The following is a 25,191-nucleotide window of genomic DNA, read 5'->3' as shown; positions in this document are numbered from 1 at the left end:
ATCTCCTTCTATTACTCCTTCACACCTCTTTCGCTCTCCACTTCCCTTCTCCGCTTCTTATCTCTTGTCCCTAGCTCTTCGTCTGCCTCCGTTCGTCTTTCCACTTCAGCTCTCCAACGTTCTCTGTATCTCTTAACCTTCGTTTCTTTCTTCGGATTTTCTCCACCCTCTCCCAAGCTGCTCGCCTTGTCGTTCTGCTCACCCTCCATCCCTCTTCTTCTTGACTTCCGCTCCTTGCTGCCTTCTGCATTCCGCTTTCCCTCTCTTCTCTTCCCGTCGTCTCTGTCCACCGCCCTGTCAACTCAAAAGGAATCTTACATCAAGCTTCCATTCCCTTCCCGCAAAAGTCAGCCGAATGCGTCCCCTTTAGCTACATGCATCCTGGAACATCGACTTCGCTTACTGCCACTCCTTACCCGGCAGTGTTCAGACCAGAACTGCCTCTGGTGATGGCGGAGTTGCATAGGACAAGATTTCTTCCATGATTATGTAGTAGGGATGGGCTTGGGGAGCCGTGAGTAGGAAGAGCAGCCGCCATCGCCACAAGCTGGCCTTTCCACCACAAGGTCATAAGTGGCTAGACAAAGGATCACACACACACACACACACACACACACACACACACACACACACATTGTACGTATACATGTAATATAATATATACTGTTACCTTGACGATTTTGTCACACTAGCATCTCGCACTGTCCTTTAATGGAATAAACAGAACGTCTGTCACTTTCGTGAGGGTAACGATTCCTCACATGCGGTCCAAAGGGCGTCTCTGTCCTTGCTCCCTAAATAACACTAGCAATCTCCACACCATCCTTTAATTTTAGATATTCAATAATTATCTCTCTCTCTCTCTCTCTCTCTCTCTCTCTCTCTCTCTCTCTCTCTCTCTCTCTCTCTCTCTCTCTCTCTCTCTCTCTCTCTCTCTCTCTCTCTCTCTCTCTCTCTCTCTCTCTCTCTCTCTTTTTTTTTTTTTTTTTTTATTTAAACATAATTTATACAGAAGAACATGTACCCAAAGGCGCACTGTCGTGTGCTACCTATTCTAAGGGTACTACAATCTATTTCTCTACAATATTTACAAGACTTAAAAATAGATAATATACAAGATGGTCAGCATGTAAATGGAGCACTGTTCTTTTCACTTCACTAGCACTATTCACGCACTGCACTACACTGAGTGTCACGTCACAAAGAGTGTCAGAGGAGTTGGCAGTGTCTGTCTCCACTTATGTGCCATCAGTTTGACACTGTGTGTGTTCATCTCCTGGACGTGAGGCACCGCGGCCGTGAACAAGTTCCACATCCTGGAGACGCGTCCTGCGAAGGTGCGTTGATGCTGACACCCGTGGGATCGCGGCACCTCTACGGCGTCACCACCATTGAGCACCGTTCTCGTGCTCCGTGCGGTGACTCTCAGAGGATGACGCAGCCCTGCCAGATGTGGCACTCTTTGCACCTGTGCCTTATGGAACACTACGATTGCCGCCACATCTCTGCGGTGTTCCAGTGAATCAAGGGACGCTCAGGCTCTGGGTGAGGTGGTATTGCAGCATCTACTAGCCGTATGGCGCGGCGTTGGATGCTGTCCAGTCTCCTTCTGTGTGTGGCGGCACAGGACATCCAGGAGAGAGCTGCGTACTCAAGGTGGGGCCGCACCTGTGCCTTGTACAGCAGCAGTCTCCCCTTCCTGTCGAGGAAACTGGCGATCCTTCTGAGAGCGGAGATCCTGTGAGAGGCTTTCTTGGCAATGGATTTGACATGGCTGTCAAACCTCAGCCCTCGATCCACCTCCACTCCAAGTATCTTGACGTCATCTTGGAGTGGGAGAGAGCAGCGCCAAAGACAACTTTCCTGCCATTGCTGCCATGGCGGCTGGGGACCGAGAGACAACCATTGCCTGTGTCTTCTCCGGCGCGAATGTCACTTATCTCTCTCTATCTCTCTCTCTCTCTCTCTCTCTCTCTCTCTCTCTCTCTCTCTCTCTCTCTCTCTCTCTCTCTCTCTCTCTCTCTCTCTCTCTCTCTCTCTCTCTCTCTCTCTCTCTCTCTCTCTCTCTCTCTCTCTCTCTCTCTCTCTCTCTCTCTCTCTCTCTCTCTCTCTCTCTCTCTCTCTCTCTCTCTCTCTCTCTCTCTCTCTCTCTCTCTATATCTCTCTCTCTCTCTCTCTCTCTCTCTCTCTCTCTCTCTCTCTCTCTCTCTCTCTCTCTCTCTCTCTCTCTCTCTCTCTCTCTCTCTATATATATATATATATATATATATATATATATATATATATATATATATATATATATATATATATATATATATATATATATATATCTTCATCACTTCCCAAGAAATATGATGAACCTCCAATGACACTTCCCTTACTCTCCCGATGTAATATCTTTGTTCGTTCTTTTTGCTCCACAGTTATGAAACTGACATACGAGTTGCCCCCTTTTCAAATCCAGCTGCATATTTGAAATGGCGTACTCATATATTCCACGTAAGCTGAGTATCGCTGTAACGCAATTAGGAAATGTATGTAAAAACTATATGTTCAAAGATCATAAGTAAGCACTTAATGTCCCCAAGCAGACCCAAAATTTACAATTAGCCACTAATTTCTGTTCATTACAAATATGTTTTGAGTCTTTTAAACAACACACTGAAATACTATTTGGTTCACAATCTCTTTTTAACCTGCTAGATGTTGATAGAATTTGTAAAATCTTTTAAATACATAATGATCCAAAAGGAAAAGAAAATTTTGATACAGCGGTGCTTGCTTCCTTTTTCAGTGATAGAAATATTGATGTCATCCGGAGTTTAAAGAGAGAACAGTGTGTCCATAATGATAAGTCATTATTATCAGGGGAGCATAACGGTAAAGGAACGATTAATTTAACTCTTCCTTCGTCTCTTTCCCAACACACTTACTGAATATGAATGAGTACGAAATACTTATGGGCTTTTCCATTTGTTCGAGTGATTCCTGACGAAAACAATGCTGCTGAGGATTGAGAAGCTTTCGAAAACTTCTTTGTTGTCACTATATACATGCACGGCTGAACTATATCAGCCAGGAAACCTCCAAATCCCTGAGCCTTGGTCGTGTGGCTGTGGAACCTTGAGTTTGGAATGTGTCAATGTTGTAGAGGACTTGCACAGCTTGGATGGTAAACAGAATGCATGCAAATCTTGAAGCGTTCTCTTATCTACCACAAACTTTAGGAAAATCAAGTCAAGTCAAGGGTTGGTGTGTGTGCGTGTGTGTGTGTGTGTGTGTGTGTGTGTGTGTGTGTGTGTGTGTGTGTGTGTGTGTGTGTGTGTGTGTGTGTGTGTGTGTGTGTGTGTGTGTGTGTGTGTGTGTGTGTGTGTGTGTGTGTGTGTGTGTGTGTGTGTGTGTGTGTGTGTGTGTGTGTGTACTTTTACCTAAATGACATGACATTCTTTTCCATTACACGACTCAATCAGGTTCGTAATGCTCCGTCTATCAAACGCCACTTTAACAAATGCTCCCTTAAATGTATGTAAATTTTCCTCACACACACAGTTTCCTCTGACAACTTGGTGCAAAACTCAAAAATTCCACTTAGTACATAGTGGGAACGTCTCATCTTCCTTACCTCTTGCTGCAATGCTTTATTACAGTCTTGTTGGACTATTTGCTCTTGTTATACTGTAATCTGTGTGTATCTCGCTTGTCTTGTTATACATTAGTTTATAGTTTATCAAAATGTTTATTGGTATATATGTCCCTGATTCAAATTTAGCATGGTTGTGTCAATTAATCGTGGCACTCAATCAGATTATACCTTGTCATGTCTTCACTGCTGGTAAAAGTAATACTATAAGAGTTTGCAATAATAATTCATTCTGTTGAACATGTGATCACCATTTATGCCTTCCCAGTGAGAGATTTGAACTTAAATTACCTGGTTTATGGATAAAGCTTCGGTTTTTAACACACCATACACCCTATTCTCTTGCTCAAATAGCACAGTAACAGCTCATTCATCATTGAAAATATTTGCGACTAGAGCGAGGCTCGAAACCTGCCAAGAGATAGACGAGGACATTAACACTGATGTTAGGGTGCAGAACAGGAAGTGGGTTTACATGAAATTTAACTCTTTTGGTTTCATATATTTTGCAATAAACGCCAGGGAAACATGCGGGAGTGTATGTAAAGAAACGTGGCTTGAAAAGACAAATAGGGTGTAAGTCAAGGATACGAAACGAATGATTGAAAACTTTGTTCTAAATGAGTGAATATTCAAACATAAAGTATAGAACAGTAATGATAAAAATTTTTGTATGTAAAGAGGCGGACATATTCTCAGCAACAAGATTTCCCCACAGCTGTTAGTCCTCACACCAGGAGTCCTACCTGCCCATTCAATTACAAGGTATTACAGAGGCTTTCAGAACAGTCACAGACCTTTGGATCCCTGTTAGGCTGTTTGATTGCATTATACTACACTGCACTAACTAAAGTATTAGAGAAAAGTGGACCACAATAAAAAAAAAGATAGTGTAATATTGAAAAACTATTTTTACAGTGAGGAAAAAGGAACGCTAACAATTATCATCCGTTTCCATGTACATCATTGTTGGTCAGTGGCGTCACGTAACAGTGCAATAAGTGATAGAATGCTCATGCTCAACCACGCTAAATTCTGCGCACTCACAAAGAAGTTTATCGAAAAAGAGTTCGAAATTAAGTTAGTCAGTTCACTTACAAGGGTTATTACTTATTGTTGTCTTATCATTTTGGCAAATAGGATGATGGTGGCTGGCTGATTTGTCGGTCTGGTAGGTGAACCTTATCAAACTTCTGCAAGCTGCTTCAATAGATAGGGTGACCAGACGTCCCCGGAAACCCCGTATTCAGTGACCTGTCCCCGGCTACTGCTGTCCCCGGAAATGTCCCCGGTTTTCTGTAACTGAAAGATCAGAACCTAGGGAGTAGGTTTTGAAGACATTCTGTGATTTTGTGGGTCAAGAGTACCATAATATTTTGGGTTATTGTAATGTCCGCTGGTTATCCATGCTTCCAGCCTTGGAGAGAGTCCTCCAGATGTATGCCCCCTTGAAATCATTTTTCCTCTCTGAGGAGAACAGTCCAGTAGTTCTCCGCAGGTTTTTTGAAGATCCCTTCACTGAGCTGTGGTTAGCCTTTGTCCACGGAAACCTGGGTATTTTCAATGAGGCCATTAAAACACTTGAAAGCCAAGACCGTTACGCCGTTGAGTCTGCTGCCATTCTGAGAAGTTTTAAGACAAAACTGACAGCTAGACGTGATGATCACTTTCTGCCAGTCATGGTCAGAGTTCCTCTCAGAAACCTAGAGGAAAATGGTATGATCACAAAAGAAACCTTCCTGGGGAAATGCTTCTTTGACACTGCAGTGAAATACCTGGATGCATGGGGTAAGCATACTGACGATCTCCAAGACCTGAGCTGTCTTCTCCTGAGAAAACGGCCTCAGCGGTTGGAAATTGAGAAGGAAGTAGAAACTCTTAGAAGGAAATGCCCCAATGTTACAATTGATGAAGACATTCTTTTTGATGAGGTGTCTGGTCTGCAGAAGTTGCTTCAGGATGGAATACTGGAGGAATGGAAAAGAGAGGATTCAGAGATTATTCAGAGATGGCACTCAGTTGTTAGCCATTTTCAACTAAATGAAATTCCACACATCAATATTGCTAGATTGGCATCTGTAGTAATCTGTCTGCCAGGTAGCAATGCCCCTGTTGAGAGGGTTTTTTTTCCCTAATGAATGATATGTGGACCGCTGAGAGAAATCGGTTCAAGATCTCTACCATCAAAGCCATGTTAACAGTGAAAACTAACTTCAATCTGCCATGCCAGGATTTCATGGAGAAGCTGACAAAAAACAAATTGATTCTTAAAAATATACACTCCTCTCAGAAATACACAGACTAGGTTAGTGCACCAAAAATCAGAATACCAGAAATGGCCGGTCACTTGATGCGTTAAAAAACTATTCCTTTTGATTATGATAATTATGTCCTTTTATCATTACTCTTTTAGAATGTCAAGAATAAGGAGAAGGCCTTAGTTTCCGTGAAGACGGTGAAGTGTATGGCGGACACATTTTAACAGCAAATGGGTGTTCATGATCTCAGATATTTCATCAGGTAGAGAATTTTTTTTTTTCTTTGCAACTTGGGTAAATAAGGCGAGAGAAACTTTTGATTGCTGGTTTAGAAATGGTACAGATAGTGTCCCCGTTTTAGCTTTTCCAGTGCAAAAACACTACATGTTTTTACCTCCCTGAACTGAAAATGTCCCCGGAATTTGTTTCAGAAATTTGGTCACCCTATCTATAGATAGTGATGTAAAATATGTCCCAATAACCGTACATCTTAATTCATTGAGCAGGTACCTTAGAAATGTGATTATGGATGTAAATAAGTAAAATGTACTAAGATTAAAGTTACTCCAGAAACGACAGTAATATCTATAAACAAATACTACCAAACATTTCGGTCTGTATTGTAGTAGAATTATTTCTGTTGGCAAATTTCAGGTATGTATGGAGAAATTTTTGTGTTGGACAATACATAAGGAAGTTACTGAATTATCTTTTAAAAAATGCAAGCTAAAAATAAAAAAAAAACGAAATGTAATAGTTTTGACCCCAAAGAAATATTTGTTAGTTCTGCTATACGTGGCAGTGCTTGGCTTGAGAGATTCCTCAGAAAAGACTGAATTAATACAAAGTAATTGCACATACCTGCCAGGCGATGTGGATTAATGGCAGTGCAGATTGTTTTAGAGTCCTCCTAAAACTTTTATTATTTGCCAAAGAAAACATTGATATATATACTTACATTAATTTTTACGAAGGTGAAAGTGACATTTTGATTTTTAATTGACTGGAAATGACATATTATTTCAATTATCAGATAAGTGCATGCCGATCCTCCAGCTTTAGTTTCCTTACATTAGGCTGATTAAGTTGGCTATGGCTGGCCGACTTAAACAAGGCGGTCAACAGGGTTGGCAGGGAAGTGGCTATCAGTGGTTGTATATACGACGCACTCTGGTGTTTGATATCAATTAGATGGAGTTTTCTTCTCTTACACTGGTTTAATTGCTTCACTGCAAACCATACTATAGCTAATTTTAAAAAGATGGTAAGAATAAACAGCGTGGAAGTGGTCTAGTTGTGTAAACAGTAAAAGCTTCTCCTGTTGGAAAATATTAATTTTGCATTAATATAAATGGCTTTTCAGAGGTCAAACAAAAACGTCTTGCAGAAAAATTTGTGTATAGTACATGGGCATGCGTGTTGTTTTGAGTTGTGAATATTCTGTGTTTTTATCATAGAAAATGTGATTACGCATTAAGGCCGATTCACACGAGTCGTTTTTGTTCCGACAGGCAGGCCGCCAGTATGACGCCATCAAGAATTCTTAAATGCATTTTAGTATAACTATTCACAAGACCCGTCACCCTGCTGGCGGCAGCCGTCCGTCAGCCGACCGACACGGATCGGATTCCGTCTCGAGAATCCCTGGCCGGTTGAACGGCGGCTTGATGGCGTCCTGGCGGATGGGTGATGAGTAGTGTGAACATGGACCCGTACATCACCCGTCCGTCTAGCAAATGTAGCTTGCCCCACTCCCATACACTTTCATTTAGTTTGCTGGCTGGCACAATGGAGCTTGTACGGGAGTATGAAGAGTTATTTGATATGACAAACAGAAGGTACAGTGATAATTGCTATAAAGACAAGAAGGTGATTGGTGAAGAATTAAACAAACCAGGTAAGAGTATGTGAATTTTATTACTCATTATTTGCATGCATTTTTAATCTGTCAAGGAAAAACTATTGCTCCATATTATGTCCAGTATCTGAAGGAACACTGCCAGTGCTAGTGTGCTGGCGACAGACTGTCTGCGGTGATTGTCGTTCGACGGTTCGGGTCGCGAACGGTCAGTGTGAATTTACAGCCGTTAGACGGCGGTGAGCTGGCGGCCTGCCTGTCGGAACAAAAACGGGTCATGTGAATCGGCCTTTAGTCACAGGGTCCTGAAAATCAGACTCTGCAAGTTATGTTATAAAGTAGTACAGATTATGCTTTATTACACGGCTGAAATAAATTACTTTCATTAATGAGATGCCACAGTAATGCAAAGCAGGGCCACTTTCTCACCAAAGCAACATTTTCGTAGAAGCTGACCTCTATGTGCAGTGACAAAAGCCTCTTAGCGGAGGATATGAAAAATGGAGCGAGAGTCCTCTTATGAAAATACATCTGCCATTTTCAGAGAGAATGTGTGAGGGCAGCTGTCTGTGTGAGAAGCGGTGTGCGGCGGGAAATGTAGTGTGGAGAAAAGAAAACTTTCCTGACCTCCGCCTGTAAATGAAGGTCAAGGCTGCTAAGAGCAAGGAATTGAGAAAAACAGGAAAGAGGTGATGTCCTCGGAGAATTTCTAGAATGAAAGCCAAGCCGGTGCTTTCGTGAAGTTCACAATCTTTATTGAGAGTAGATTTACAATAAATGAAAATATCAAGGACTCGTCCATCACTGCTAGCATATATCATCTTATAGAGAAAAGATCACTGAAAGAACTATTCATAAACATCCTTAAATATTATAAATCATTAAATTTCCAGCTTAACTTTAGTTCGATAAGGAATTAAAAGCAGATGTTATCTCCTGCCTTTCAAATGTAATTATCAGTTTCAAAGACTATTGTCGTCCATGAAAGACTTCATTTCTTTAGATACGTGTCTTTGTGGCACGAAGAAAGGATGGAAATGTTTGTCATAGAAGAGGACAGTGAGGATGATTCCTTCAATAGCAGCCGGTGTAATAAGAATGAAAGTAGGACGACAATAGCGAAGTACAGAGACGATGGAAATAGAGAATTGATCTTATGAATCAGGTCTGGAAGTTTTTAGGAAGGGGGAAGCTGTAGTTAGAGATGGCACGGAGCATTTCTAGAAAATAACCAGAGATGAATATTAAAAGTTGTGGTGTTACTTTGTATAACACTAATCAATGTTATGCTTGGATGGGTAACGCTGGTGTGCTGCCTACCGTGTTTTTGGTGGGAAACATCACTACAGAACCGCAATATTGTTTTTTTCTATTTTCATTTATTTATGCATCTAATTATCTATCACATTCATATTTTTATTTGCATTATTTATTTATCTACTTGATTATTTATTTATCTAATCATTTATCTATTTATTTACTTACTTATTTAGTGTGTGTGTGTGTGTGTGTGTGTGTGTGTGTGTGTGTGTGTGAGAGAGAGTGTGTGTGTACCGACCGGTTGATGTGTCTCAGTGTCAATTTTTTGTGCTGATAGTTGATCACCATGTATTACGTTTCTGCGGATTACGCAGTTATATCAATCATGTAAAACTTCATAAGTATTTGTGACATCCACAGTATGTTTTGGGAATCGAATTACACAATATCAAATGAATAAATTAAAGAGTTTCACCTGACAGATAAAGATATGCCATTAGGCCCTGAGGTGACTAGTTAGTTAACCATCTTTTTTGTTGTAAGGCCAATCAGCTAAGCCATAGGTTAGGAAAATAATGACTGAGCTTTTAGGCACATCTCGGATATCCTAATTCAGGAATCTGTTTAAGTATTGCGCTGTATGGGCAAGGGAGGTTGTAATGATACATACATAACATAACTGAATACACTGACTTCATATATGGCATCTGTTTAATTACTGTTTATCGGAAACTGATATGATGGATGTATCCTCAGCGGGGTAGGCAGGAACAGCAGCAGACTTGCTTTTCCGCTCCAAGGAATCGTCAGAATCTATTGTGAAATTGATTCTGGCTTGATCAGTCCATCGGTTAGAGAGGCTGAATTAGGAAATGCAACCAAACGCGTTTCCCCATTTAAGACGCAATAAGCCAACGTAGCTTCACACTGCTCCCTCTCAACCAACAGTTGGACCGTATTCTCAAACATTTTCGAGTCTTATCTCGACCATTTCTAACAGGATCTGGCGGAAATTATTAGAGGTTTCAAGACTATTTTCATGATTCTAGTGATACTTTGACAGGAATTCTGTAAAACAGTGGCGGAAAGCATTCCATGAGAACCCGACTAATCATCTTAGTGGATTTTAACAATAGTCATTACAATAGTCCAAAGTATGCATAGCTGGAACGCAAGCTTTGGTTCTACAATGGAATCACAATGGTTGATGAGGAGGAGAGGGAGAAAGAAAGTAAGTCAGGTGCAGGGCATTGTTAAATCTCAGTAATCACTGCGAGCTGAAAGAGTTGGCCAGTAAATCACAGGTATGAAATATATAAGCTCTAAAAATAACTTCTCTTCTTGATGTGAGGAAATTCTTTATCCAGAGTTTACAGATATTTCCAGGGAAACATCTGGCAATCGTAGGAGGCGAGATCCCACAGTTTAATAAGAAAATAAGATCGCCTTCCTTCCTGGCGAAGCGACTCGAGCATGGACTTTTGTTGACACTGGATAAGCAAGTCGTCGTTGAATCTCAGAAGTTTGAAGTCGATTATGGCGGGAACGTGGAACTGCTGGTATTGATTCCTGCTCCCCCGCGCTTCCCACAGGCCTCCAACATTAGCGAAATTTTCACAAGACCACCTGTGCATTTACTAATTAAACAACTTTCCACCTACATTAATGTGTGTGATTAAGTAAGTCCTACTTTTCGCTGCATAATTATACTTTTCATACTTTTATATACGATAAATAATGTGTGAGAGAGAGAGAGAGAGAGAGAGAGAGAGAGAGAGAGAGAGAGAGAGAGAGAGAGAGAGAGAGAGAGAGAGATTGACGTTATTTTACTTCCTCTTGTGCTGTTGCCGTTTGCCATCATATATTATCCAGTCCCATGACAACGAGCCGTTATCACCACAAATGACCAGCTGATGGTGTAAACACGAAGACGATCACCGCTTACCACCAGCGCCTCGGGTATCCACCCTGCTCTCTCCTCCACCAGGTGCCACTACTCTCCCACCTGACCACCACCACCGTCAGGCCAGCTGCTGCCTCATCTCCGCCCATCAGAGTCAATATACCGTCACGCTTATTATTATTTCCTGCTTCTTTACAGCAATTTTCCTCCCTTCCGGTGTGTATTTGTTTATTTTTTTAGCCATATATCACTGTTTAGGTGGCCATGGCTTTGTATATCGTGGTAATTTTCTGTTATTTCTCCTCTGGCTGTTGTTTAAATGTCTTGATAGGTTAGTGAACGTATGTATTGTGTGGCACTGTTGTCACTTTTAGTAGCGGACCATACCTTTTTCTATCTGTAATTTAGGAGAGTATTATCTAAATTCTTTGTGAGTGTCTCCATCACAATATTCTCTTTAACTTGTCTCCACTGTGACAGTATTATGTTGTGTGACGCTTTGTTTTGCATTTTGGCCTTTTTTATTTCCTTTTTTTCTTTGCAGTGTGTGCCGTGAGTGACGGTCGTCCGCACTCAGCGAGACTGCCACGTTGCTCTTTCAGTCCGCGTCATACTTTTGTGTTTTAGACAAACTTTCCATTTTCTTAACGTAAAGTGTGTGTGTGTGTGTGTGTGTGTGTGTGTGTGTGTGTGTGTGTGTGTGTGTGTGTGTGTGTGTGTGTGTGTGTGTGTGTGTGTGTGTGTTTATTCTAATTCCTTAAGTATTTTGTAATGTGTGCGCGCGTACACACACACACACACACACACACACACACACACACACACACACACACACACACACACACACACACACACACACACACACACACACTATCGGTCTCACGAACTAGTTTTTGTAATAATCTTTTTGGTTGGAGTCCACATATAGTTGGAGACGTTCAGGGATTTCTCCTTTCACGCTGTATCCTCTGTTCACCTGCAGAGAATAGGTAAGGGGCGTAAGCTGAAGAGTTATAACCTTGCAGCTCGCAACATGGCCAAGACGGCCTAAGCCAGCGTGGCGTGGTGTATGGCTTAATCCACACCAAACCATTAGAGGAGGCCTTTACTCTGCACTGGAATCATTAGGTTTTAGAGAGAGAGAGAGAGAGAGAGAGAGAGAGAGAGAGAGAGAGAGATAATGTCTGTATGTGTGTGTACAGTTTTATGTACTACAAATTGCTAACTATTTTCATTCCACCTTTTTCACTGCTTGGATCTATAATTTTCAATTACATTTTTCAAGTACTGATTCATTTTGGCAATATAATATTTTCCTATGTTCTGAAATTTTATTTCGTGAAACTTTTGCTATATTTTGTTTTTCGTTTAGTATTTCATGTTTGCGTAGAGAACATTTCCTACTTTTGATATACAGCCCAACGCATGGTTGTTGTTCTTTATGTGTTACAGTTTTCATCTCCGTTGTGCAGCTTGCTACTCCTTTCTCACATTCTTTATGACCAGAACCCATTTCCATTTTATCATTCATTCTCACATATTATATGTGTGCTTCTTTCTTTTGGAAAGTATTTGCCACTGTGTTCCTCACCTTGTTTAGCCCCCTTCTTAGATTGTATAAATAATATTCATATTAGTTTCTTTTTATGTAAATACTTTTTATTAAGGAGACTTATTCACATTCCACTTCTATTTTTATTCATAGAAATTGCAAGTATTCCTATTGGAATAGTGAATTCGTTTTCTGTTTTGGAGTAAAGGATAATCCAGAACCATGTTTGAATATGCAGCTTAACTTATATGAAAGAAAAAAAAGTTTATATAGCTGGCCAATGCCGAGGTAACATTGAGATATAAAGACGATGAAATGCGGCGAAAACATACAACGCCACTTATGAAATGAGAACGTTTATGTGACGCTATTGTTCGAAATCCTTTTTTGAGAATTTTCTAGGTGGTTCCTTCACATCACAGAGAATACTTTTATTAAAAAATGGCAGGTGACAATATATATAATCTGATCTGATAGGCAGTGTAATAGATTCAGTGTCATAGTTGCCAATAATAGTTAGTGATGTGCATAGTCTCGAATGTTTTAAATTATGAGCATGCAACACATGCTCGAACATCCACTCAATTTGGCCTGATGAAGCCCTGACTTTGCCTCAGGAGAGTTTGGTGTACAGTACTGACACGCGCTAATATGACTGAATATAATAAATATGCCTATGAATATCCATGGCTTGAAAATTCGACTTTTATGAGATGATTGTGTAACTATGGTCAGTACAGAGTTAGAATTCCCTAAAGAGACAAAGCACTTCTTGTGGCATAATGTTGATTTTGTAATTTGAAAGATTCCTGTTGAGTAATTTTTAAGAACAAATCCATCACTCTTATCCATTGAACCTGTGTTTATTCTACCTCACGATGGACAAAACAAACATCACGAGGTACTTACTTTCATTGTAATGTAATAACACGCTTTTGAATCATGAATTTTACTAGTGACACAATACAGACTCTCTCTCTCTCTCTCTCTCTCTCTCTCTCTCTCTCTCTCTCTCTCTCTCTCTCTCTCTCTCTCTCTCTCTCTCTCTCTCTCTCTCTCTCTCTCTCTCTCTCTCTCTCTCTCTCTCTCTCTCTCTCTCTCTCTCTCTCTCTCTCTCTCTCTCTCTCTCTCTCTCTCTCTCTCTCTCTCTCTCTCTAAGCTAAAACAAATGCTCCTATATGTATGATAACTTCCTTCTGCGTAAGAATTAATTCATTAGATTACTCTTCACATACTAATACATCACCCAAGGGAGTGGAGTAAGAGTTGTTCATGGTACGAATAGCTTGTAATGATGTAGTGGTATAAGAATATAAGAAATTAATATTCCATCCCAGGTTCCTTGCTATTCAGTTTTCATCCTCTTCCTTCTTTCTCCAAGTTTTATAACTCGGCGTTTGTCTGCACAGAATTCCATTTTCCTCGTTTGGGTTCATTTAAATAATTTATCGATGCCATCTTCGAGATCTGTGCAAGGTTCCTCATTATGTATGTCTCAGGATTTTATCTTCGTCAGCAAACACGTTCGGTTAACTATGAGGTTAGGTATTATACTCTCGATCATTTACATAAAGTGAGCATGGCAGAAGCCAGAAATGTGAAAGGAAACACCTCTCGTCATCCTGCCCATTCTGAACGTTTACTCCACAATACTGTTCTCTTTATTGCTCAGGAAGTCTCCCTTTCATTAAAGGCTCTTAATATGTAACCGCCTAGAACCTGGGTATCATGGTGACATGTAGGTAACTTTAAACCACTCGACAAATGGCAAAGCTTCAAGGTGGTATGTGGTGGGATTCGAGCCTACGCATGGAGGTCTGCCCGATCCCACGCTCACCAACTTATCCACTACGCCACCGCCTCTCTACTGTATGCATAATACAAACTATTTTCTTCTTCAGTCACTTCACAATCAGTTCTTTAAACATTCCAAGCACCTCATTCTGGCTCAACAAATGCTAATTATTATGTCATTCAAGAACTCAGAATAACGTGAACGATCTGTAAAAGATAATATACCATGTACCTTTCCCCTGGTGAAGGGAGTGCTTGTCGGGTAAATAACAATACCAAAAAAGTACTCGTTATTAACTGTTAGAGCTTAATTAAACTTATATGCTGTTTCGACAAAAGTGCGCGTTCTTTAGCAGTGACGGTCTTGTGTTGTAGCAATTGATTTTTGGTCTAAACAGGGAGAGACAGTCACGCTCCTTCCATTTACTGAATCATGGGCCAGCTGTGGACTATTACCTCCTCGCTTCGTTAAGCAGTTGTTATTCTCTTGAGTGTGCTGTACTGTGTGTAATTGCACTTCATATAACATTAATAGATTAAAAAAAATTGCAATATTTGAATTTAATTTCTTAGATTACGTTGAGTGTTATGTTATTATTCATTTTCTTTAATAGTCTTGTGGAGAATTTGCAATTCCACATATACATGGAAGTTAAGGAAACAGATCGAATTTATAATTACGGATTGGGGAATTAAATAAAAGCAAAAATTCCTTTCGTTCTTTATCATAGGTGTTGCCTGTTTGGCGCGTGTTTCTGTATTGCCCATGGTGTTTGGTTGGTCATGTTGGTACCACAGTTTAACTTCTAGCTATATATATTTTTTTTCATCTCTTGGAGAAAATAATTAAGAGAATTTATATACTGAAAAAGAAAGCAAATTTTCCTTGACCTGAAAAAGTTGATAAAGAAAGTATAAGATCATACATGCAAGACATTAAACAAATAGTGACCATGGAAGAGTGAGTTTCAAGTGATGCAGAAGTTACTCCGCACGAAGCGGCAACGCCAAACCTGCTCGAGACCTACCTACTGGCTGCAGTCTTGTGCTTACATGTATCAATATAAAGATTGGATGCACATATGCACATATTCACGTCTGTCTGCGTACGTGTGTGTGTGTGTGTGTGTGTGTGTGTGTGTGTGTGTGTGTGTGTGTGTGTGTGTGTGTGTGTGTGTGTGTGTGAATATGTCGTCTGCTGGTATATATATATATATATATATATATATATATATATATATATATATATATATATATATATATATATGTGTGTACAAAGAGAGAGAGAGAGAGAGAGTGAGAGAGAGTGTGTAATATATGTGTATATATATATATATATATATATATATATATATATATATATATATATATATATATATATATATATATATATATATATATATATATATATATATATATATATATATATATATATATATATATATATATATATATATATATATATATATATATATATATATATATATATATATATATATATATATATATATATATATATATATATATATATATATATATATATATATATATATATATATATATATATATATATATATATATATATATATATATATATATATATATATATATATATATATATATATATATATATATATATATATATATATATATATATATATATATATATATATATATATATATATATATATATATATATATATATATATATATATATATATATATATATATATATATATATATATATATATATATATATATATATATATATATATATATATATATATATATATATATATATATATATATATATATATATATATATATATATATATATATATATATATATATATATATATATATATATATATATATATATATATATATATATATATATATATATATATATATATATATATATATATATATATATATATATATATATATATATATATATATATATATATATATATATATATATATATATATATATATATATATATATATATATATATATATATATATATATATATATATATATATCAATATAAAGAGAAAACCAACTACAAAATAAACAATGCAGTTACCGCTGTAGACTTCAACAAAATATGCATAAACAATGGCTATATATATATATATATATATATATATATATATATATATATATATATATATATATATATATATATATATATATATATATATATATATACATAGATAGATAGATAGATAGATACACACACACACACACACACACACACACACACACACACACACACACACACACACACACACACACACACACACACACACACACACACACACACACACACACACACATTTATGGTGGAAACGTAACCCAAGAAGGGGGTGATTTGAATGGTACTCACTCGCTTGTGACGTTTCCTCGTGTGGTGTCTCCTCCGGGAGTTGCCATGCCGCGGTTCACCTCACACAAGGCCGCGTTTCTATGTGACGCGTCACATGGCGAAGAAGCAGCAGTAATGCGGGAAGTCTGTACTTATGTCGTAAATATTGTCAGTTTTTCTCAACACACATAAGGAGCAGAAGCGCGTCGCACTTTACTTCTTCAGAGAATCTTAACGATGTCGTAACATTAAATGTGCCGTGTCTGTCGCTCTGCTGACATCACTGTGTCTATGAAATCAACGTGAAGTAGCACACATACTACAAAATGTCACTAAGTTGTTCTCTGAGCGTACACAAAGTAGGACGGCGAGTTATTGACGCGTAGACCAGGACGGCGGCAGGCAGCCGACTACTGACTACAGCAGCGGAGCTTTCCCAGCTGAGGTGCTCGCCCGCATGCTCAGTCGCTCACTGTGAGACCTCCCTCCCGCCCCAATTGCTCCTACATGCACACATACGAAGTAACGCATGTATAACCATAGTTATTTACGGTACATAAGCAGAATATTTCATCCACAAATCATGAAGGATACGTAATATACAAAAATTACCATATATCCTAGTATTATGACTCCTTATGAGAGATAACACACTACTACGTATATAACACTTCCCTGATACATAGGCCCAAACCAAATCACACCTTCCATTTCCCTTTGTTCACTGAATAGATTACGTAGACAAATTTAGCTTTTTCCTTTGTGTATTATGTTATGGTAAGTGTGTGTGTGTCTCTCTCTCTCTCTCTCTCTCTCTCTCTCTCTCTCTCTCTCTCTCTCTCTCTCTCTCTCTCTCTCTCTCTCTCTCTCTCTCTCTCTCTCTCTCTCTCTCTCTCTCTCTCTCTCTCTCTCTCTCTCTCTCTTTTTTTTTTTTTTTATTTAAACAAAACTTAATACAAAGGAACATGTACCCAAAGGCGCACTGTCGTGTGCTACCTATTCTAAGGGTACTACAATCTATTTCTCTACAATATTTACAAGACTTAAAAATAGATAATATACAAGATGGTCAGCATGTAAATGGAGCACTATTCGTTTCACTTCACTAGCACTATTCACGCACTGCACTACACTGAGTGTCACGTCACAAAGAGTGTCAGAGGAGTTGGCAGTGTCTGTCTCCACTTATGTGCCATCAGTTTGACACTGTGTGTGTTCATCTCCTGGACGTGAGGCACCGCGGCCGTGAACAAGTTCCACATCCTGGAGACGCGTCCTGCGAAGGTGCGTTGATGCTGACACCCGTGGGATCGCGGCACCTCTACGGCGTCACCACCATTGAGCACCGTTCTCGTGCTCCGTGCGGTGACTCTTAGAGGATGACGCAGCCCTGCCAGATGTGGCACTCTTTGCACCTGTGCCTTATGGAACACTACGATCGCCGCCACGTCTCTGCGGTGTTCCAGTGAATCAAGGGGACGCTCAGGCTCTGGGTGAGGTGGTAGTGCAGCATCTACTAGCCGTATGGCGCGGCGTTGGATGCTGTCCAGTCTCCTTCTGTGTGTGGCGGCACAGGACATCCAGGAGAGAGCTGCGTATTCAAGGTGGGGCCGCACCTGTGCCTTGTACAGCAGCAGTCTCCCCTTCCTGTCGAGGAAACTGGCGATCCTTCTGAGAGCGGAGATCCTGTGAGAGGCTTTCTTGGCAATGGTTTTGACATGCCTGTCAAACCTCAGCCCTCGATCCACCTCCACTCCAAGTATCTTGACGTCATCTTGGAGTGGGAGCAGCAGCGCCAAAGACAACTTTCCTGCCATTGCTGCCATGGCGGCTGGGGACCGAGAGACAACCATTGCTTGTGTCTTCTCCGGCGCGAATGTCACTTGCCAGCGAGCACCCCACTCCTTTATCACTCGTAGCTGCTGATTGATGGCCTCAGCAGCCCGCCCACTGTCCTGGCGTGGATAGGTATAGGAGAGGGTGCAGTCATCAGCATAGGCCATGACTCCTGGCAGTAGCTGGAGAAGATCATCCACGTAGATATTCCACAGGAGTGGGCCAAGAATTGAACCCTGTGGCACTGATGCCTCCACAGGCAGGGACTCAGATGTTTGCCCGTTGACAACCACCTTGAGGCTTCTGTCCTGCAGGTAATTTCCCAGAGTCGTAGCAAGCCACCCTGGATGCCTTTAGCACGAAGCTTTTCTAGTAATCCGTTGTGCCATACTTTATCAAAAGCTCCTGCTATGTCCAAAGCAACCACTATAGTGTCCTTGCCGTCGTCGAGGGCGTCCTGCCAATGCCTGGTGAGAAGCATCATTAGGTCGGAGGTTGACCTTCCAGGTCTGAACCCAAACTGTTGGTCTGAGAGGAGGGCATTGTCCTTGAGATGGCTACACACCACCTCTGCCACGACCCTCTCAAACACTTTACCCACCACTGACAACAGGGATATGGGTCTGTAGTTTTTTGGGTCCGTCCTGGAGCTTTTTGTGTGCAGGAACTACTCGAGCCTCCTTCCACACTGAAGGCCAGACGTTTTCCCGTACACAAGTTGTGAACTTGGGTGAGAGGGGCAGCCAGTTCCTGGGAGCATCGCTTCAGCAGGTGCGGGCTGATGTCATCAGGGCCGGTGGCTTTCTGTGTGTCCAGCCCCGCAATAATCGCTTCACCTGCTGATGCGTCACCTCCACCATGGTGACAGTCTTCTCACATTGCTGGACCAGCTGAGGCGGTGGCTGCTGTGGATTCCCGACCTTCATTTTTCCAGCAAACAAGGAAGCCAGCAACTGTGCCCTCTCCTTACTGCTGGTGGCGACAGTACCGTCCTGCTTGCTGAGGGAGGGATGGATTCTTGGTGGCCAGTTCCTTGTTTGTCCTTAACAAGAGACCACCAAGTTTTGTTTCCTACGCCAGTGCCACACAGTTTCCGGCGCAGGCTTTCCTCCCACTTTTTTAAGGCCCACTTGCTGGTTACCACCATCCTCCTGCATGCAGCCCTGTGCAGGTCCTTGTTGCGCCGAGTCGGGTTCCTCTTGTAGCGGAGCCAGGCAGCATACTTTGCCTCGGCAGCAACACGGCAACGGTAGCCAAACCATGGCTGATCCGTCGATCTGGTGGTGTATTCCCTGTGTGGGACGTGGCGTCTCTGGAGGGCGAGAAGGTGAGAGGTGAGTGCAAGTGCTTCACTCTCTGCTCCTCCCTGTAGCAGAGTGGCCCATGGGGTGTGGGTCAGGTCGCGGCGCAGGAAGCCCAGTCTGCTTTGTTCCACAGCCAGATGGTGCGGGTGGTGGCCTCGTCCTGAGCCACGCCCACTTCCAGCTGTGTCAGTACAGCGTGATGGTCAGAGCTGCCCACGAGCCCCAGCTGATGACACTGAAGCTTGTCTTCCTGGTAGTCTGAGATGACAGGGTCTAATGTCCCTCCTCGTTCATGTGTGGGGAAGGTGACATGATCTGTCAGACCCTGCACCTCAGGAGATTCTCGTAGGCGTCTCTTTCCAGGTGGTGATTGAGATCCCCCACAATCAGCACGTGGCTGCAGCTGTGTGCCATCATCAGGTTGTCTAAGGTCTCAGTCAGGTACAGAGTGAGTCAGGCCCTTGTCGCGGGGGCGATACAGGGCACACAGCAGGAGGGCTGAGCGGTCTGCCAGCATTACTCGGAAGTACATCATCTCCATCATTGGAGGCGTGTCTATGTCGAGTAGCTGGGCCTGCATTCCTTCCTTGAAGCAGACAGCCACTCCACCTCCTGTTCGCTCCTGTCGGTCCCTCCTCACCCAGTGGGTGAAGCCCTGCATCCTGCCATACGTGGGCTCCACCTCACTGTTCAGCCATGTCTCGGTCACCACAACAACGTCTGCATTGTGTCGTTGCACACAGTTGTGGTATAAGTCTGCAAGGTTAGTCCGGAGACCACGGACGTTGCTAGAGACGACCTTTAGTTGGCGGCGGGGCAAGCTGGCTGTACCATGGTGAGGGATGGTAGTGAGCGAGGCCTGCTAGTCCGAGGTGGTGGTTAGGGTCCGCGGCCGACTGCTGGTACTGGTGAAGAGGGTGGTCCACTGCCGCCCCTGGTTCTGATTCCAGATACCAGGCTGAGGAAGGAGTGGGCGAGGTTGTGGCAAGGACTGAAATGAAGTGAGGGGGTGGGCGGGCTGAGGCGCTGCAGGTGGGAAGGGTGTGGCTGTGTATCTTTCCACCGTAAGAAGCCGCTGTAGGAGACGCTCCTGACGTAAATCGTCAGTTCTGGCGTGGCAAGTAGCAGAAGTGTGTCCTTTCCGTGAGCAGTACTCACACACTTTTGCCTTGGCTCGCTTTTGTGTCTGCTTGGTGGCCTGGTGAGTCCTCAGTCCTTCGCTGGACACCCTCCTCGCGTCCTGCTGCACTTCCCTCTTAGATTTCTTTTTTCTCCAATCTCCTGAAGTGGTCTGAGGAGAGGTTCGTGGGCGAACAGAGGCACCGCGATCTACTCCGTTCGCTGTGTTTATGGAGGAAGAGTCCCTGCTGCTCTGTGTGGCGGTAGACGTGGTAGTGAGTACCGAGCAGTCACTCTGTGTGGCAGAAGGAGTGACAGTGGACGCTGGGGAGGTGTCACAGTCGCTCTGTGTGGCGGTGGAAGCAGTGGAGGTAGGCGGAGCGGTCGTTGTTTCCCGGGCAGGCGAAGGGAAGGTGGAAGTGGAGAAAACAGCTGCGTACCGGATCTGTTGCGGTTTATCCGAGCTCCACCACGTCCTCCACCTCTCAGAGTCCTGACAAACCACCTCCCAGTGTTCGTCAATTGACTCTGCGTGGGCGCTGACTGCCTGAGAGCGTGTGGCTACTTGCGTCTGGCGCTGTTTTGACGCTATCAGCCTGTCTGCTACTCTGAGAGCCGCAGCAAACACGTCTCTGTGCTGTATGATCAAGTCTCGGTCGTCCTGGAGGGACTTAATCACACAGTTTTGTTGAGAGGCTTCCTCAGTGAGCTTCTCAACTAGTGAAACTAGCTCTCTCTCTCCAAGCCCTCCCACTGACTCTCCCACTATCGTCCGGTAGTGGCGTGGTGTGTCAGTCTCCTCGCTGATGTAGATGACGGGGTCCGGGATGTTTGCTTGGAGTCGTAGCTGTTCCGTGTAGCTACACTTGAAGACTGGCGTATCCCCAAGGCAGCTGTTGTGACAAAGGTTACGGCAGGTTTCCTCGTCACAGCTCACGTGTTGAGTCTTAAGTGTTGCTTTGCCACAAACGCAACACCAATTCTGTGGCTGGTAGCCAGGCAAGTCTCGCCTGGCTATGGGGCGATGGGCGGGGCTAGACATTGAGGGAGAGGATAAGTGATTCCCTGGGGAATTGTGGAGCCAGGTGTGGGAGCGACAACGAGTGTTGGCTCTAAACGACACGTACGACACTAACACACTCGTGAACACAGACACTAAACACTGGCACAGAACACAAAGCACTTCCCCACAGGCGCACAAAAAACACACGACACTAACTACCTCTCCCACAAGTCAAGCCAAACCAGCCACGGAGAGAGATACAGGTTGTTTAAAAACTACCTTGGAGAGATTTGGCAACTGTGTGCTGCCTTAGGCCTCGCGTCAGGTCAGGCCCGGGTCTCGGTCACTGCACGGGTACAAGCACTCTTTTCAAGTGATTTTTTAACACTATTGCAAGGCTTAGCACACCTTACACTTTTACATGGACACCAGGACACTTAGCACTTCAAGCACTGAAATTTTCACAACACTGCACTTTGTTAAACCACTGTAACACCACGAAAAACACGGAGCTACCACGTGCGTGACCTCTCTCTCTCTCTCTCTCTCTCTCTCTCTCTCTCTCTCTCTCTCTCTCTCTCTCTCTCTCTCTCTCTCTCTCTCTCTCTCTCTCTCTCTCTCTCTCTCTCTCTCTCTCTCTCTCTCTCTCTCTCTCTCTCTCTCTCTCTCTCTCTCTCTCTCTCTCTCTCTCTCTCTCTCTCTCTCTCTCTCTCTCTCTCTCTCTCTCTCTCTCTCTCTCTCTCTCTCTCTCCTCTCTCTCTCTCTCTCTCTCTCTCTCTCTCTCTCTCTCTCTCTCTCTCTCTCTCTCTCTCTCTCTCTCTCTCTCTCTCTCTCTCTCTCTCTCTCTCTCTCTCTCTCTCTCTCTCTCTACTCTCTCTCTCTCTCTCTCTCTCTCTCTCTTTTTTTTTTTTATTTAAACATAATTTATACAGAAGAACATGTACCCAAAGGCGCACTGTCGTGTGCTACCTATTCTAAGGGTACTACAATCTATTTCTCTACAATATTTACAAGACTTAAAAATAGATAATATACAAGATGGTCAGCATGTAAATGGAGCACTATTCTTTTCACTTCACTAGCACTATTCACGCACTGCACTACACTGAGTGTCACGTCACAAAGAGTGTCAGAGGAGTTGGCAGTGTCTGTCTCCACTTATGTGCCATCAGTTTGACACTGTGTGTGTTCATCTCCTGGACGTGAGGCACCGCGGCCGTGAACAAGTTCCACATCCTGGAGACGCGTCCTGCGAAGGTGCGTTGATGCTGACACCCGTGGGATCGCGGCACCTCTACGGCGTCACCACCATTGAGCACCGTTCTCGTGCTCCGTGCGGTGACTCTCAGAGGATGACGCAGCCCTGCCAGATGTGGCACTCTTTGCACCTGTGCCTTATGGAACACTACGATCGCCGCCACATCTCTGCGGTGTTCCAGTGAATCAAGGGACGCTCAGGCTCTGGGTGAGGTGGTATTGCAGCATCTACTAGCCGTATGGCGCGGCGTTGGATGCTGTCCAGTCTCCTTCTGTGTGTGGCGGCACAGGACATCCAGGAGAGAGCTGCGTACTCAAGGTGGGGCCGCACCTGTGCCTTGTACAGCAGCAGTCTCCCCTTCCTGTCGAGGAAACTGGCGATCCTTCTGAGAGCGGAGATCCTGTGAGAGGCTTTCTTGGCAATGGTTTTGACATGGCTGTCAAACCTCAGCCCTCGATCCACCTCCACTCCAAGTATCTTGACGTCATCTTGGAGTGGGAGCAGCAGCGCCAAAGACAACTTTCCTGCCATTGCTGCCATGGCGGCTGGGGACCGAGAGACAACCATTGCCTGTGTCTTCTCCGGCGCGAATGTCACTTGCCAGCGAGCACCCCACTCCTTTATCACTCGTAGCTGCTGATTGATGGCCTCAGCAGCCCGCCCACTGTCCTGGCGTGGATAGGTATAGGAGAGGGTGCAGTCATCAGCATAGGCCTTGACTCCTGGCAGTAGCTGGAGAAGATCATCCACGTAGATATTCCACAGGAGTGGGCCAAGAATTGAACCCTGTGGCACTGATGCCTCCACAGGCAGGGACTCAGATGTTTGCCCGTTGACAACCACCTTGAGGCTTCTGTCCTGCAGGTAATTTCCCAGGAGTCGTAGCAAGCCACCCTGGATGCCTTTAGCACGAAGCTTTTCTAGTAATCCGTTGTGCCATACTTTATCAAAAGCTCCAGCTATGTCCAAAGCAACCACTATAGTGTCCTTGCCGTCGTCGAGGGCGTCCTGCCAATGCCTGGTGAGAAGCATCATTAGGTCGGAGGTTGACCTTCCAGGTCTGAACCCAAACTGTTGGTCTGAGAGGAGGGCATTGTCCTTGAGATGGCTACACACCACCTCTGCCACGACCCTCTCAAACACTTTACCCACCACTGACAACAGGGATATGGGTCTGTAGTTTTTGGGTCCGTCCTGGAGCTTTTTGTGTGCAGGAACTACTCGAGCCTCCTTCCACACTGAAGGCCAGACGTTTTCCCGTACACAAGTTGTGAACTTGGGTGAGAGGGCAGCCAGTTCCTGGGAGCATCGCTTCAGCAGGTGCGGGCTGATGTCATCAGGGCCGGTGGCTTTCTGTGTGTCCAGCCCCGCAATAATCGCTTCACCTGCTGATGCGTCACCTCCACCATGGTGACAGTCTTCTCACATTGCTGGACCAGCTGAGGCGGTGGCTGCTGTGGATTCCCCACCTTCATTTTCCAGCAAACAAGGAAGCCAGCAACTGTGCCCTCTCCTTACTGCTGGTGGCGACAGTACCGTCCTGCTTGCTGAGGGAGGGATGGATTCTTGGTGGCCAGTTCCTGTTTGTCCTTAACAAGGGACCACCAAGTTTTGTTTCCTACGCCAGTGCCACACAGTTTCCGGCGCAGGCTTTCCTCCCACTTTTTTAAGGCCCACTTGCTGGTTACCACCATCCTCCTGCATGCAGCCCTATGCAGGTCCTTGTTGCGCCGAGTCGGGTTCCTCTTGTAGCGGAGCCAGGCAGCATACTTTGCCTCAGCAGCAACACGGCAACGGTAGCCAAACCATGGCTGATCCGTCGGTCTGGTGGTGTATTCCCTGTGTGGGACGTGGCGTCTCTGGAGGGCGAGAAGGTGAGAGGTGAGTGCAAGTGCTTCACTCTCTGCTCCTCCCTGTAGCAGAGTGGCCCATGGGGTGTGGGTCAGGTCGCGGCGCAGGGAAGCCCAGTCTGCTTTGTTCCACAGCCAGATGGTGCGGGTGGTGGCCTCGTCCTGAGCCACGCCCACTTCCAGCTGT

The 25,191-nt window shown here is 43.5% G+C and overlaps 1 protein-coding gene across 1 annotated transcript in view; it reads right to left on the bottom strand.

Moving 5' to 3' along the window:
• Nucleotides 1–17,114, bottom strand: part of LOC123518294 (zwei Ig domain protein zig-8-like) — a 98,328-nt gene extending 81,214 nt beyond the window's left edge. Inside the window, exon 1 of the mRNA XM_045279030.1 lies at nucleotides 16,656–17,114. Coding sequence (XP_045134965.1) covers nucleotides 16,656–16,702 — 47 coding nt within the window. The 5' untranslated portion in view covers nucleotides 16,703–17,114. The remainder of the gene's footprint in view (nucleotides 1–16,655) is intronic.
• Nucleotides 17,115–25,191: the final 8,077 nt, after the last annotated feature.

This window comes from Portunus trituberculatus, chromosome 43, assembly GCF_017591435.1.
Source record: "Portunus trituberculatus isolate SZX2019 chromosome 43, ASM1759143v1, whole genome shotgun sequence".
In the NCBI taxonomy this organism is placed as follows: Eukaryota; Metazoa; Arthropoda; class Malacostraca; order Decapoda; family Portunidae; genus Portunus; species Portunus trituberculatus.
Note: the sequence above shows the minus strand (reverse complement) of the source record. Positions and strands in the feature narration are given on the sequence as shown.